The 15,554-nt window shown below is 41.1% G+C and overlaps 3 protein-coding genes across 4 annotated transcripts; 1 reads left to right on the top strand and 2 right to left on the bottom strand.

The window, feature by feature from the left end:
* LOC110434205 (bidirectional sugar transporter SWEET2a) lies at positions 1,081-7,872 on the top strand. Of its 2 annotated transcripts, none has more exons than XM_021458018.1 (7): positions 1,081-1,397; positions 1,578-1,614; positions 1,749-1,965; positions 2,060-2,218; positions 2,351-2,470; positions 2,581-2,713; positions 7,665-7,872. In XM_021458018.1, the coding sequence occupies exons 1-6, from the start codon at positions 1,313-1,315 to the stop codon at positions 2,692-2,694; spliced, it is 732 nt and encodes a 243-aa protein (XP_021313693.1). In that variant the 5' UTR covers positions 1,081-1,312; the 3' UTR covers positions 2,695-2,713; positions 7,665-7,872. The 2 variants fall into 2 exon arrangements, with proteins under 2 accessions (XP_021313693.1, XP_021313692.1); XM_021458017.1 differs by lacking the exon at positions 7,665-7,872 and adding an exon at positions 3,467-3,872 and having other exon boundaries at positions 1,082-1,397.
* On the bottom strand, positions 4,041-15,461 carry LOC8074983 (protein kinase and PP2C-like domain-containing protein). Its single transcript, XM_002455711.2, has 12 exons — positions 15,188-15,461; positions 14,956-15,073; positions 10,830-10,996; positions 9,997-10,064; positions 9,665-9,888; positions 8,214-8,265; positions 7,290-7,812; positions 7,138-7,207; positions 6,844-7,063; positions 6,652-6,756; positions 5,686-5,781; positions 4,041-4,533 (listed from the first exon to the last, which is right to left on the bottom strand). Exons 1-12 carry the CDS (start codon positions 15,306-15,308, stop codon positions 4,339-4,341), a joined length of 1,959 nt encoding a protein of 652 aa, XP_002455756.1. The 5' UTR covers positions 15,309-15,461; the 3' UTR covers positions 4,041-4,338.
* LOC110434204 (pentatricopeptide repeat-containing protein At4g39530-like) lies at positions 10,875-14,936 on the bottom strand. Its single transcript, XM_021458016.1, has 2 exons — positions 12,323-14,936; positions 10,875-10,996 (listed from the first exon to the last, which is right to left on the bottom strand). Exons 1-2 carry the CDS (start codon positions 14,790-14,792, stop codon positions 10,965-10,967), a joined length of 2,502 nt encoding a protein of 833 aa, XP_021313691.1. The 5' UTR covers positions 14,793-14,936; the 3' UTR covers positions 10,875-10,964.

Here is a 15,554-nt window from a genome sequence, read left to right as displayed (position 1 = left end):
TAATAACAATAATAATAATAGCGATAATAATAATAATAATAATAATAATAATAATAATAATAATAATAATAATAATAATAATAATAATAATAATAATAATAATAATAATAATAATAATAATAAGAATAATAATAATAAGAATAATAATAATAAGAATAATAATAATAAGAATAATAATAATAATAATAATAATAATAATAATAATAATAATAATAATAATAATAATAATAATAATAATAATAATAATAATAATAATAATAATAATAATAATAATAATAATAATAATAACAATAATAATAACAACAATAATAACAACAACAACAACAATAATAATAATAATAATAATAATAATAATAATAATAATAATAATAATAATAATAATAATAATAATAATAATAATAATAATAATAATAATAATAATAATAATAATAATAATAATACTACTAATAATAATAATAATAATAAGAACAACAACAACAACAACAACAACAACAACAACAACAACAACAACAACAACAACAACAACAACAACAACAAGAACAACAACAAGAATAATAATAATAATAATAATAATAATAATAATAATAATAATAATAATAATAATAATAATAATAATAATAATAATAATAATAATAATAATAATAATAATAATAATAATAATAATAATAATAATAACAACAACAACAATAACAACAACAACAACAACGGCGCATATTATCATGACACGAACGGATTTTTTTTTTTTGACAAGGGACACGAACGGATTGTGTCGCCAACATCTCCCCGTATGGTTGTTGCGTCACTTAAAACTTGTAAAAAATCGAGATCCTTCTCCACAACCCTGAGGTCGAAGAACCGAGTGGCAACGTTGGCCTCGAATGATTCAAGCACACGCCTGGCTGAAAGCGTGGCGCGGACGGACTCGCCTCGGTCCCTCCTGTCGCCGTCGTCGCCACTCCCATGGAGCCCGGCCGGGGCCCAGCAGGCGCGGGGAAAGGAGCAGATGATAATGATGATATCCACGAAACGAATTCCACATGTGCTGCCTGCTGCCTGCCTAATGCCTACAAATGGCTGACGAGGACCCCCGATGGTTCGGAACGAAAGCAGCAGCAAACCAGCACGGGCGACACGCCCAGCAAAACAAGCCGGCCAAATCCCCAGAGACAGCCGCCGCCCGGCGCCCGCGGCCTTGCCGCCACGCCCCGCTCCTGCCTCCTGCGGTCGTCTTCCTCCGGCTAATATATAGTAGTATTCAGATCCGAGCGGAGCACGCCCGTGCTGCAGCTTCCCTCGTCGGCGTCCAGGCACCATGGATTGGGCTGCTCCGGCATTGACGAGCTTCGTCGCCGACTCGTCCTACCGCCACCTCTGCTGCTACGGCGCCGGAATCGCAGGTCAGTACTTATCCTTAGCCACCCAGCCGACATTCTATCTGTTCTGCACTTCCCCTTGTCGCTCGGGGTCCTCGACTCCAAAACTTGGCTGCTGAATTTGATTGCCCGAGTTCTCGCCGGCAGTTCCTCCTCATCTCATAGCATCGCTGACTGCTGTTTGTGACTGATTCGTCGTTTCAGGGAACGTCTTCGCCTTCGTGCTCTTCATCTCCCCACTGTAAGTCCACTCCCTCCCCTCTTTCTCTGCTGATTGAGCTCTCAGATTACTCTCAGGACGACGAATTTCTCCCCCCCTTTCTTGTCATCCTCAATCGATTCCAGCTGTAAATGCCCGTCGCTTGCATATTGCAGTCCCACATTCAAGAGGATCGTCCGCAACGGGTCCACGGAGCAGTTCTCGGCCATGCCGTACATCTACTCGCTGCTCAACTGCCTCATCTGCATGTGGTACGGCCTCCCCTTCGTCTCCTACGGCGTCGTCCTCGTCGCCACCGTCAACTCCATCGGCGCCGTCTTCCAGCTCGCCTACACCGCCGTCTTCATCGCCTTCGCCGACGCCAAGCAGAGGGTGGGTGGGCAGCCTGCGTTCTTTGCTTGGTTGTCCTGTGCGAATTCATCCATTCACATAGATACTGATCAATGAATCCCTGTCCTTGTTGCAGCTCAAGGTCTCTGCTCTCCTGGCTGCCGTCTTTGTGGTGTTCGGACTGATTGTGTTTGTTAGTTTGGCCTTGTTGGATCACCCAACCCGGCAGATGTTCGTCGGATATCTCAGCGTCGCATCCCTCATATTCATGTTCGCGTCCCCCTTGTCAATCATCGTGAGTTCTTAGACTTACGGCCGGTTTCTGATGAATATTTTTGCATATCCTTACCTGACACTATTAGGCTTTGATTGATTTGGCCACGTCTTCTTTTAGGACCTTTTGATTGATGAATGAATTGTTTGGCAGAATCTGGTCATCAGGACGAAGAGCGTGGAATATATGCCCTTCTACTTGTCATTATCTATGTTTCTGATGAGTGCATCCTTCTTCGGATACGGAGTGCTGCTGAATGATTTCTTCATATATGTACGGTTCACGCTTCTATTTGTTGGTTGAGCCTGTTGCTTGGATTGGAAGGTTGTCTAATAACTGCATGTCTGCTAGTTGTGCTCATCTTGTTTGTTTCTCTATTTTAGATTCCAAATGGTATTGGAACCATACTGGGTATCATACAGTTGGTGCTGTATGCCTATTTCAGAAAAGGATCAAGCGAGGAAGCCAAGCTGCCATTACTAGTCACACATACATGATCATGCCAAAAGAAACAAGGTTCGATAAACCACTTATACCTGCCCATTCGCTCTCTCTTTCTGCTGGCCTGTGGCTACACCTGTACCACAACTTTACAACTGTTTAGTGATGCTGTAGCTAGCAGCTGCATATTTTGTAGTGTTGCTTATATTCTCAAATGTAAACAAATACTTGGAGGGAGTGGGGCCTTTGATTTGTGAACGGAAAGCTCTAGTTCTGTTCTGTCACCAACTATTCATCATGCTGATTTGATCTCTCCTGAAAGCCAGCATTAACATAAGCAAAACTGGATTTCTTTTTTGTAAAGGTAGATGGTGTTTTCTCCTAGCATACGCAAGTCTAAACCAAACAAAAGAAAACAAATCAAACCATCATAGATAAATTCTTCAATTAAGTGCTGCTTATGGTCAATACAAAAAGTCTGTATATATCCATTGTTTGGATAACCTGCAAGCAATCACATGTTTATTTTGAAAAATCTTTGCTTCAATCGAGACTTTGCCAAAGACATACGAGAAGCAACTTCATCTTTACGCATGATGTTCAATTAAACACTAATGGGTGGTCAATGAAGACGTAGGTAGCTTTTTTTGTTTGGTGTCACTTTCTTGCAAGATATTGCTGTCTTTTGGTACGGCTCAAACGTTTTAGTTCAAGGCTATAAACATGGGGCCCCATTCAACAAGTACTATTCCGATTTCATCTCGAGAATAATCGATGCTGCTGGATCTGAGCTGGCACTAAATCAATCTAGTCTCTCCGAATTTTCAGGTTCGCTGATGGACTTTGTCGAAATCCTTTTTGGGTGCGTATTTCTGCTGTATGCTAGGAAAAACTTGACTTATCACTGTCAATGATCAATGGCGACCTATCCCATTCACAAAGTCCTTGTCCGAATTGTTTTGCTCCTGTGAAAAACATGCTGTTCTTTCGTTTTATTTACACGCAACGGGGATCATAGTTTCGCTGTATATTCCATGGTAGATGCTGCAAATTGTTGGAGTCATTCGTTTATTATGAGTGAGTGAGTGAGTGAAGTTTTGTATTTTGTATATTATAGTATAGTAGTGTTGTTGCGTGGACTTCATCAACGGATGGGGCCGCCTGTATACACAAAGAAAAGCAATAAAAGGATATTATTATTATTTATCAATAAAATAAAATTTGTTCGGTCATCTATCTTTTCTTGTTTGTCCGGGCCTCTCGTGACACCACCACCAATGGACAAGTACTCATTTCTACTATGATATTGTATTGTCGGATAAGGATAATGATTTGCATGATCCACAAACCTTCCGATGAACTACAGCGAATGTTTCAACAATTTTCAAGAGAAATAGAGAAATATCCTCGCCTCAAAAGCATCCAGCTAGTATACTTTTAAAAGAGAGTATTTATTCTGTGTTCTGCTTTTACAGCCGAAAAAGAAATGTTGCAAAAGACCGACAAAAAAAATTGCAGAAGAGGCTACTATCTGGGTATTATTTCTTCTTTCGGACTGTATACAAACACAAGAATGAATGTATATCTTCTTTTCTTCTGTACCGATGTAGATCGAATAAAAAAAATTGCGAGTTAACAGCCGAAGGCGTCTCTGCAGTATGGACAACTGAAGTTAATGAGAAAAGGTTTCCGGTGGTGGCTCAGTAGATCCGCTCAGCTGTGGAGACGGGGTGAAGAAACACGACAATGACAGTGATATTGTCCTTGCTGCCCCGCTCTGCGGCCTCCGTGGCCAACCTCTTGGAGCACATTCCAGGCTCTTTAACTGTGTCCTTGATTATTGACAGCACATCCTCGTTGCTTACCATATCCCATAGGCCATCACTAGCCATCACCTGCATACAGGAAATTGAATGAAGTTATTGTGAATCTCAGATACTTTATTTCAGTGAATTGCTTGATATTTGCTGAATAATCAACACCAAAGTGGTGCAGGAATTCTGTGGCAATCATTTATTCTTTTAAAAAGATGACAATCATTTCAAAGAGGGTTTGATGTAATGTAAGGGAGGAACACAATAACACACTTAAGAGCATTATATCCAACTAATCATCAAGAGAAGAGTATATGCCCCTTCAATGGATATCATGAGTTAATAAAGCTAAGTAAACAAGGCTTAATATTTCTGAAAAAATTAAGTGCACATCGACATGCTTGGATTTGACAAGTGTTCCCAGTCTGGTGGGTGGTGTCATTTAAATTAGTTTCAAAAGTTTTGTAGTATTATGACAGAAAGTGATTCAAGGTGAGAACTGGCAATTACCGTCATTTCATTAGCACCTGATGAGATTCAAAATTAGAATTTAAGATGGACAAATCAAACCTACTAGGAAGGGAACCAATATAATAGCACTATTGGTCCTAGACTTTTTGCAAAAAAAGAGCTCCAGGTAATATTTTGATAACCATTTCACAACTTTGGTATCCATTGGATTTTGGGGTGATGTGAAATATCCAATAATGACATTTTGTACTCTAACTTTACAATAAGATTAATATCGGCAAACTAGCATGATAACCAATGATCATTTGTCCTACAATTGTTTAGTCACTCAACTTGATAAATTTAATATTTAAATTTAATATTCAATAGAAGTAAGCTAGTTCCCTATATACTTCACACTAAACTATGTAAAGAATGCAATCAGACCTTACCATTTTCATTATTGATAACATTTATTATGGAAAAATAACCTACCCATTATCTAAATACGCTCCATACAGCATTGTGCACATCAGAAAGAAAGAAAATCTTTATTTTACAAGGGAGTATGAAATCTAAAGAGGTAATTCGTCTCTCAATATACTCTACTATCAGGCAACAAAAAGAGTGGGTGGCAAAATACTATCCACTCTAAAATAAGAAAAATGCTCTTGTTCCAATTCAATACAAGCTAAAAAAAAGATGGCTCACTGTATCTCATTGATTTAGTAATTAATATAAGAAACTGCAGAAAGCAACATATCAGAAGAAAATAGGACCTACCAGGAACTCATCATCAGCTGATAAAGCAGTTTCAATAACCTCAGGTTGTGCTGTGACTGCTGGCTTGAGGTCATCATCACCAATTGACCTTGTAACCTGTTAGAAAAAGCCTCATTTCTATAAACAAAAATTTTAATCTTTTAGGAAAGCATCATTTTTAAGCAAGCAGAGTAGCAGACTCCAGCGCAGCATCATTTATACTACCTACTGGCTACTGCCACAAGTCACAAAAGTGATATATAAAAAAAGATGGAACAGTTTTCTTATGACCTTAGTTCCTGTAACTAATCAATTCATCTCTAGGTTGGGAATGCACAGAAAAAGTTATGAAAGGGAGGACTTTATTCCTAATGATGGGGTGACAAGATTTAGGAGATGTGTATGGACTGTTTAAGCAAAACATATTAGATTGAAGCCCATGTCGTCATTACAAATTCATATAGCTGTAGAAAACATCCTGGAGTAAATCAAACTTTATAACTTCGCTAATCATGAGATGGAATGATATAGAAGTCTTCCTTGATCCATATAATCTTGTGTGGCAATTATTTTCCATGGCAGATATTCCTTTTATGAGCACCCCATGAGGTTTGCCATGCATGAAGTATAGTACCATTACTAAATGCCAAATACCAACTACTCATGTGGCCAGTAGGAGCACAGTGGCTTATTAGTTTTCTTTTTAGCAAAAGTGCACAGATAATTCAATATTTTGACCAAACAAGTTGCAAGGTAATGACCAAGCAGTGAAGCAACATATAAAAACTGAGAGAGGGGACAAGTAAATTTCCAAGAAAACTTATTAGAAAGCAATAATAGAGAAGTGACTGTTTGCAAAATCGTCACAAATGAGCACTTGCTTCATGGATGAACAATTGAACAAAAAAGATTTTGCCAGTTTCTTGCCGACCATGGGGCGTGGTTGAGTCAGTACAAGTACATGCCAAGAAGGGTCAATTTGAGCACCTGAAGAGCAGCTGAACCCACTCGCCATGTATCCATTTGCCATTTTACTTCAGTTCCTGCCTTTGTTACTCGTTCTCTTTCATTTGGACAACTAGCAACATGATCCTATAACAACAAAATGAAAATAAAGTTGTGCAAGAGATGACATACTACCAAAAAATGTAGTAATGATATAGAAAGGTTAATCCCAACCTTGGTCAACGGAAATGGTTTGCCACTACGGCTCAAGATTGCCCGGCAATCACCAGCATTTGCTACAAAAAGTTTGTTTCTCACTATCAGGGCTGTTACTGCCGTGCACCCAGGATGCCAGTCTTTTTGGATTATCCTTTTTGACTTCCGGTGAAGAATTAGTTCTTCTCGAAATGCTAAGTCAGTGCTTACAAATGCTTCTGAAAGGGCATCGGTTGGGCTGAAAAATGCAGAACTCAGATTGATACATGGTAAACATTTTAGATTGTTTGCATTCAATACAAACTGACAAACCTTGCACCCTGACCAAATTGCTTGAGAAATCCAGGGACTGCTCGGACAGAAAATTCAGCAGCTGCTGAACCTGTGAAAAGTTTTTTATTTTTTGTAAGAAATGCAAATGTGCAAACAAATATTAACCAAACTATGTTTTTTGACTAGCGAACCTCTGTGGCCATCAAAAATGCCAAAGGCAAAAACATCCTTTTCTTCGCTCATATGGGGAAGCAAAAAATGGGTATCTTCCATAGTCTCCCTTCGACCACATGTTGCAAAAGAGCCCCAACTTAAGGTTGGATGATACTCTGAGGACTGATCAAAACAACCAGACCAAAGACTCTTAAGGTCTGATCGACTTGATCTCTTAACAAAAAGCTCCCCTTGGTTTAACCAGTTCAATGCTTCTTGATACTGGTGAACTTCTATGGTACCATTTTGACTCTTGCTCACAGCAGATGATGGAACTGAAGCATTTGAAACTAAATGAGTTTGAACTATATTTAGCTCATCAATTATATCTTCAAATGATGGTCTCTTTTCAGGATCAGGATCCCAGCAACGCTGGATAAGTGACAAAAGAGTTGGTGGGGCACCAGATTCAGGAAGGGCAAGTGCTGGACGCAATCCTTGAGAAACAATTGCTGCTGTAAGTTGTTGTTCAGTATATGTCATTTCAAGAACAGTGTGTGCCTAAACAAAATATGGCCAATGGTCACTTAGAGAAAAAAAGTGGATCTGCGATGTTAACTACATGAACTGTATATGAACGAATTGGATAGAGCTAATAAATGCATAAACCCAGTGAAACACAGTTGAAGCTAAATATTATAGAAGTTGCATAGTAAATCGAATTTCAACATATTAGAATAGGAACTATTCACTGATTGTTATAACCACAATAAGCAAATTTCTAACTGCAGCTGAATGGCAAAGCAATTATGGTAACCTTTTCTGCTAGGCATCATGGAATACATTATATTATAGAATGATTATCGCTCATAATCAATCAGAAGAACTTTTACAACAAAATTGCATTGAACAGGAGAACACTTAACAAACCCACAAAAGAACACAAAAGAACAATTAAATACCTGTGCTTCTGCTCTCAGATCTGTATAAGGCACCACACCAGTAAGAAGCTCACTGTAAGTTATTGAAACAGAGAGGAAGTGTTAAAACCTTATGACTAATGATGCTAGCAGAATACTTTGCCTTGTAATGAATGAATTGTCACATGTACAAAGATGCAACATAGTTGAATATTCTAGCAAAACCTCTTGCCCATCACATATGCTAAAATGGATTTACTGTTTGAAGTACACAGCTATGTTAGACTACTCAGAGCATAATCAGCGCTGAAAAAAAATCACTGTATGACACCTCATACCAATGCCAGGAACTATACAGGTCACAGTGTTCACATCGATGCATCTAGGTACATGGGACCCAAATTTGTCAGAACCATCCCCTTGCTTCTGAAGTCATCGCAACCTGAGGACCTGCTGAAAAATACTTTTTTATATGTCTACCATTGAGGAAAGAAGATGACTCAAGCCTTGTGATTTTTGGTTCAGCATCGGAAGATGACTGGAATCTTGTGTTTTTTGGTTTAGCATCGGTTTGCACAATGGGTGACCTCGATGCTTCAATGTTATCTCTCCTCTTTCAGCATTTGTAAAAAAAAACGACATTGTAGCTTCAAGCAAACTCACTGGGAGTGTGGTGGTTGGTCTCCAAGTTGCGGTACCAGCCAGTCGGTGTTCAAGTCCCAGGGAAAACTCACTGTGCCACCCCAAATAATAGTGGCAGGGTGGTTTGGCTGTGGTTTCTTCTCAGTGCAAAGCTGTGGGGTGGCATTTTCCCCACTGGTTGATTTTTTTTTATGTAGTTCAATCAGTTCCATGTCCCTTCCACAAATCTCATCATCGGTGGAAGAAGAGGCAATGACATCAATGGTTGCAACATGGATCCAAATTATCAAACACCTGGTTGCATTCTAGGGGTCCAGGTAGACACAGACATGGTGGCAAGAATTTCTGGCAAAGTCACTGATATGGTAACACTGCGGTAGTTTTATATTCTGAAACACTATAGTAGCAACTCTTGTTCACATAAATAAAAAGGTAAACTTCAAAATAAAATTCGAAAATGTAGTATCATTGAATGTGTATCAACATGCTAATATCACTGTAAGCTACCCCAAACAAAAAGATGTATAATGTATGTCATGTATACAACAAGAGAATTTATCTTGTGTGTGTGAATATGGATTGATTAGATTACACATGTCAAAGAAGTGTTCTGTAGGCAATAGTGTCAAACACATGTTGCACACGATTATATAAGCCACTTCTTCAGCTACAGATATGGCACCTGTGTCAGATTAACCATTTTCCTATAAGCAGCTGAAACTACTGCTCCTACATGACTTCGTATCAGCAACAGAAACACTGCAGAAATAACATATGCTGTACTGTTGTGGTGAAGTTGCTCAATAGGATGATGTCATTTTACATTCGATTCTAGGAGAGAGATGTCTTACTTGATGGATATTGCAAAGCTATATACATCAGACTTTTCTGTATGGATATCCTTTCTCAAAATTTCTGGTGCCATGTAAATTAGTGTCCCAACCATATTCTTTTTATGGAAACCACCAGTGGGCTTGCCAGATGATTTCCAGTTCTCAACTGAGACACGCTTAATATCCTTTTGAAACATGGCTAAGCCAAAATCTGCTAGATGTGGATGGAGATCTTTGTCTAGCTGTACAAAGTTATAAGCTTCCATAAATGTATGGAAAAAAATATGGAAATCTGTTGTGCTGAGACGTACATGATTCTACACAGATATAAGAAAAATGCTTGTACATACCAAAATATTTGCAGGTTTTATATCTCTGTGTACTACCCCAAGGATTTGTAGGTACTGGAGAGCCTTCGCTGCAAAGATATTGTGCAAAATGGTATGAAACTAGCAATTTTTGACTGTTCGAATAACAGATATGTAACTCAAACAATATCAAGCAGGACACTGCCACCTAACAAGCGTAAACAATATTCATGCATGTGCTATTATTTTCCAATTAGACAACAACTGATGCTTCTTTTAATTAGCACCAATACTTGGGCCAGGAACTTTAAGCTGCCAATCTCTTTTGTCTTTATACCCAAACTTTTAGGCAACACTTTTTTCCTTAGCGATTCATTTGTCAATACATATATACAAGATCAGTTTATTTTTATGCATTGCCATGACATTACTGTCTTGTTTACATTGCACTAAACCACATGGAATTAGGCAATTATAAGAGTGAAAAACCACAATGAAGTAAAAAACTTTTGAAATATATAAGGGTATGAAAGAAAGTAGGCTAGATTCTGAAACTCCTGCGGATCATAAATAACAGGTGCAACTACAACTACAATTCTCCAGTTGGGCAGTTGGGTACAACAATTTGTGCATAATCGAATGAGCAAATAAAAAATAAGCCTTTACAGAGAAGTGAGCAAGGTTGAAGTTAAAGGCATTCTGCTTGTAGCATGTTCGAAAGTACCATTTACGCAAGCTTGTTAAATTAGATCCTCAGAAAGAACACTCTCCAGTCTCCAGTTTTAACATTATACATCATATAGTAACCCCTAAGGTATATACTTATACTTATTTTGATATCTAAGAGTATCATAAGATATGTAGCAAACACTGACCTAGATCACTGGCAATCGCAACCACTTGCTGGGTAGAAGGGATCCATTCCTCAACATGTATCTTTTCTGCGAGGTTTGGAGGCTCGAAGAAGTCAAAGAACATCAAGTAATTAGGAGGGCGTGCATGTGCTGCGATCAGTTTTGCCAACCCAGGGTGCTCCAGCTCGCTGCATACACACAAGAAATACCAAATTAATGAAATATAAACGTAGAAGCTTTTTCATTTACGCAGGATGCAAACGTCCATTCCAGCCAACAGCGCATACATCAAAAAGGTACCAGTTGCCACAATGCAAAGTGTCAGAATGCAATGTATCCAGACAACAAGCCTCCATGCTTTCCTCATGGGATCCATCATCGACGTTTACAATAGCTGTGTGCAAGCAGCTTTACTCCAACCAAAAAACATTTTATTCACAATTTGCTGGAGTTTCCTACTCCCTCCATTGGAACTTGCAAGACGTTTTATCTTTTCTAGATACATAGCTTTTTCTATGCACTCAGATATACACTATGTCTAGATACATAGTAAAAGCAATGTATCTAGAAAAGCAAAAAATGTTTTACAATTTGGAACGGAGGGAGTACTACAACCTAACTAACATTCTTTTATTCAAGGTGATATCATGTTCATGAATCAAGCAAGATTGACCTTTCCATAGCAGCATGGTCCTTACATCAACATAATGAATTTGACCTTTCCATCGATATTAAGTCCAGGGATTTGTGGCAGTATTCAGATTAGTTCTGTGTATTACTACTTGCTGAAGTAAATGATGCCAAACAGGCTTTTATCAGCAGTGCACGACATTTGATAGGCAAGCAAGATTGCAAGAATAAGGCCATGGTAATAAGTTTCATGCCTATTTGTTTGGAAAGGAAGCTTTGCCTGCAGTGTTATCTACTTATCTCATGATATAACCAGATGTCAAGAGAAAATCCTTTTACAGCTAAGATGAATAGCAATTTCACTAATCAATCTTCGTTTCTATGGGAACCAGTTATTACGGAAAAATAACCAGCGGCTCATGTTCATCACACTTACTGGCCAATGAAATAGTTTAACATTAAACGCTACCTTCCTATCCATCAATGGAACTGTTTGCATTACTATCTTTTTTTTTCTAAAACAAAACCCTGATGCTATCACCTGAGTACCTGACTCCACTATATCTATGTACATGTCAGTGAAGCTTGACAGCGAACAACTGTTTTACGCTGTTACAAATCTCAAACATCTGAGTTGATAGTAAACATATATGCTTGGATTTTTTTTCTCTCTAAAGATTGATCATCTGTTCCAATGCTGGTCTCAGTCAATGAGTTGTAACCAATCAGATTACTGTTTTGGAGCAGGTAGTTGTAAGTTACAGTAACATTCTAAAGAAACTATACCGCTGCCTCGTCACCCAGAATCAATACTGTGTAGATACTAAATTAGGAAAGTGCATCTCATGAAAATTACTGCTGACCACCGAGCATGTAGCACTAACCAGTCTCACCAAGCAATGCAAGTTCAGAGGTATCAGGGTGATAGCCAAAATCTTTTAGTAGACCCATCAGTTCATCCAATACTGCATATATCAATTCTGCCTGTGGGTGTTCTGTCCCTCTTGCAATAAATGTATGAACCTCCTTCATCACCTCAATCCAACTATAACCTGGCTCCTTCACCGCCCCAGCATAATCCATCCTCAGTCTTAGCTGCTGCACATCCGCCCATAGCCCTTTGGAGGCATAAATATTTGACAGTAATACATAAGGGCCACTGTCTGACGGATCTTCCAAGAGTGCCATTTCAGCAGCATACCTCCCAATTTCAACATTACCAAAGAGACGGCAGGCACTCAGCAAGCTCCTCCAAACAGCTGCCGCTGGTTTGATTGGCATCTTTTCAATAAACTCCTGAGCAGAATGTAATCTCCCTGAACGACCAAGAAGATTGACCACTGAAGCATAATGCTCCGTGCCCGGTTCAATACCGTATTTTGATTTCATGGAGTTAAAATGGTGTAAGCCTTCATCCACAAGACCTGCATGAGCACACGCTGATAGCACACCAACAAAAGTCACATAGTTTGGTTCTACTTTGGCCTCTCTCATCAGCTGGAAAGCATGAAGTGCTTCTTCAGCATGACCATGTTGTGCATTCGTAGTAATCATGGAGTTCCAACAAATAACATCCTTCCCACATGTTGACTCAAACAACATCCATCCTTCTTTAATGCAGCCACATTTTGCATACATGTCTATAAGAGCATTTGAAACATGAGGATTAGTCTCACCACCTGCTTTGATGATCTGGGCATGGAACTGCTGCCCATGGAACATGCTTGCCAAGTTGCTTGCCACAGTTACTAGTGCTACAAATGTGAACTCATTGGGTGTCATCCTAGAGACACGGAGCTGGTTGAAGAGTTTTACCGCCTCTTCCCCTTGCTCATTCTGTGTGTGGCCAAATATCATAGCATTCCAGATGGCCATGTCCCTGTTTTGCATCGTAAGAAACACAGCCTTGGCATCATCCACAAGGGAAGATTTTGAATAGGCATCGATTAGAGCACTTCCCACATATAGGTCTACTGAAGTTCCTGATTTGATGATGAGACCATGAATCTGCTTACTCCATTCAAAAGATGACACAAGTGATGACATCCCAAGGAGAGAAACAAAGGTTAGTAGGTTTGGCCTTAGGGAGACATATCTCATTTTACGGAATATATGAACTGCTTCTGTAAGATCACCTTGCCTTGCATAGCCTTCAATCATTGCATTGTAAGAGACTACATCATCATGCGCCAAGGCATCAAATGCCACTCTTGCAGCCGCTAAATGGTCACATTTAGCATACATATCAATGAGAGCATTCTTGACATACTCATCATTCTCCAGATTAGCCTTTATGGCATGGGCATGTATCTGTGTTCCTTGTGATATAGCTTCCATTGAGCCACACGAGTTCAAGATACTTGTACAGGCAAAAGCATCTGGCTGCCATCCAGCCTGACACATCTGCCAGAACATTTCTAAGGCTTCAGTATCAAGTGAATTCTGCATATAACCAGCAATCATTGTAGTCCAAGACACAAGATTATGGTTCTTCATTTGATCAAATAGCTTACGAGCCACTAACGGTCTGGAGCACTTGCAATACAAATCTATGAGCGCGTTGATCACGGAAGCATCCACGCCTGCTGCACTTCGATAAGCATAGCCATGTATTTGCCTGCCTCCCTGTAGAAAGGCAAGCGTAGAGCAGGCACTGACAGCACTTGCTAACACAAACCTGTCAGGCTGGACATCTTGAGCCCCCATCTTTTGAAACAAGTCCAGGGCTACTCCGCCGTGGCCAATCCGCGAGTAACCGGTGATGACTGCTGTCCAAGTAACCGGATTCTTTGCAGGGAGAGCATGGAACACCCGCATGGCCGCATCCATGCAGGCAACCTTCGCATATAGGTTGATGAGTGCAGTGCCAACATAGAGATTAACATCCAGGCCAAGCTTGACGGCGTTGCCATGCACTTGCTCACCAAAAGGAACAGCCCTGGACTGCATGCAGGCCCGCATGACGCTAGCAAGCAAGAACTCGTTGGGTGCCTCATCAGACGATCTCCTGAACGCTGCAAACAGGGCAAGGGCTTGGCTGTCGGCGCCATGCTGCGCGTACATGGAGATGGCTGAGGACCAGGACACGAGGTTCCGGTGCGGCATTCCGTCGAACAGGCGGCGCGCATCTTGGATGCGGCCGAGCTTGGAATAACCGTGGAGGAGAAGATTCGCGAGGTACAAGAAGCCAAGGCCATCCGAGATGATGGCGCGAGCGTGGGCAGCCGGGAGAAGGCGGCGAAGGCGGCTGCCTGTGAGGCCGGAGAGCAGGACTTGCGCGAGGCTGCGCAGCTGGGTAGAGGAGCACGAGACGGGGGAAGGTGAGCCAGACAGAGAGCCCCCAAGAAGATTCATCGTTCTACTCTCTACTGGCCTGGGTGGGGTAGGGTGGGGACAAATACTGATCAGTTTAAGCTGACAAACGGTGTCGCCCCAATGTCACGATTCCAAAACAAGAGAATGAATCAGCAGCAACTTTCCATCATAAGTACTTCGGATGGGAGAGAATGGAACCGACCAGAGGAGCTGGAGCTGGTAGTGGAACTTGTCGAGGTCCTCGGCGGTGGACAGCACAGGCTTCTTGGCCGCGGCGCGCTCGCCGCCCAGCAGCGCCTCGTACACAGTGCTCTCCGAGCCTGCACAGCTTTTTCACCGTTACCAACCACTGCGCGAGGTTCCCACCTCCGGAGCGCCACAACCGAAAGGGAGAGCCGAGAAGGCGAGGGCTTAGCGTGTGGGGAATGGGATACCTCGCGCGATGGGGGAGAGGAGGGAGAAGGAGGCGGGCGCGAGGTGGAGCGGGATGGTGGCGCTGCGGCAGCACCCGCGCACGCACCGGTTGGACTCCTCCGGCGGCACGTCCAGCCCCATGTTTGCTGCCGCCAGGGGGAAGGGGGACGGTTCGTGCGCCGGCCTGCGGCTTCGCTCTTGCTTGGCTGGAGGGGAGGAGGAACCCAGAATGAGTTGGGGAGACGGGCGGATGGCGATTGGCGGCTTCGGTGGCGACGACGAGGCCACCGGTGGAGGATGGATTGATTTTGATTCACCCCGAAAGGAAGGTGCGTTGACTACTTCCTCCCTCATTTTCCAAGATATTAGCCAAAAATAATAGCCAAA

The sequence above is a fragment of the Sorghum bicolor genome, chromosome 3 (genome assembly GCF_000003195.3).
Source record: "Sorghum bicolor cultivar BTx623 chromosome 3, Sorghum_bicolor_NCBIv3, whole genome shotgun sequence".
Taxonomy (NCBI): Eukaryota; Viridiplantae; Streptophyta; class Magnoliopsida; order Poales; family Poaceae; genus Sorghum; species Sorghum bicolor.
Note: the sequence above shows the minus strand (reverse complement) of the source record. Positions and strands in the feature narration are given on the sequence as shown.

Excerpts from the sequence above, each read along its gene's own strand:
- LOC110434205 (XM_021458018.1), top strand. The coding sequence starts at position 1,313 with ATGGATTGGGCTGCTCCGGCATTGACGAGCTTCGTCGCCGACTCGTCC. Across the intron at positions 1,615-1,748 it reads GTGCTCTTCATCTCCCCACT|TCCCACATTCAAGAGGATCG; the intron begins GTAAGTCCACTC and ends TGCATATTGCAG. Across the intron at positions 1,966-2,059 it reads TCGCCGACGCCAAGCAGAGG|CTCAAGGTCTCTGCTCTCCT; the intron begins GTGGGTGGGCAG and ends TCCTTGTTGCAG.
- LOC110434204 (XM_021458016.1), bottom strand. The coding sequence starts at position 14,792 with ATGAATCTTCTTGGGGGCTCTCTGTCTGGCTCACCTTCCCCCGTCTCG. Across the intron at positions 10,997-12,322 it reads TGCATTGCTTGGTGAGACTG|CGAGCTGGAGCACCCTGGGT; the intron begins GTTAGTGCTACA and ends GTGTGTATGCAG.
- LOC8074983 (XM_002455711.2), bottom strand. The coding sequence starts at position 15,308 with ATGGGGCTGGACGTGCCGCCGGAGGAGTCCAACCGGTGCGTGCGCGGG. Across the intron at positions 8,266-9,664 it reads AGCTTTGCAATATCCATCAA|TGAGCTTCTTACTGGTGTGG; the intron begins GTAAGACATCTC and ends AATAACTTACAG. Across the intron at positions 7,208-7,289 it reads CATTTTTGATGGCCACAGAG|GTTCAGCAGCTGCTGAATTT; the intron begins GTTCGCTAGTCA and ends AACTTTTCACAG.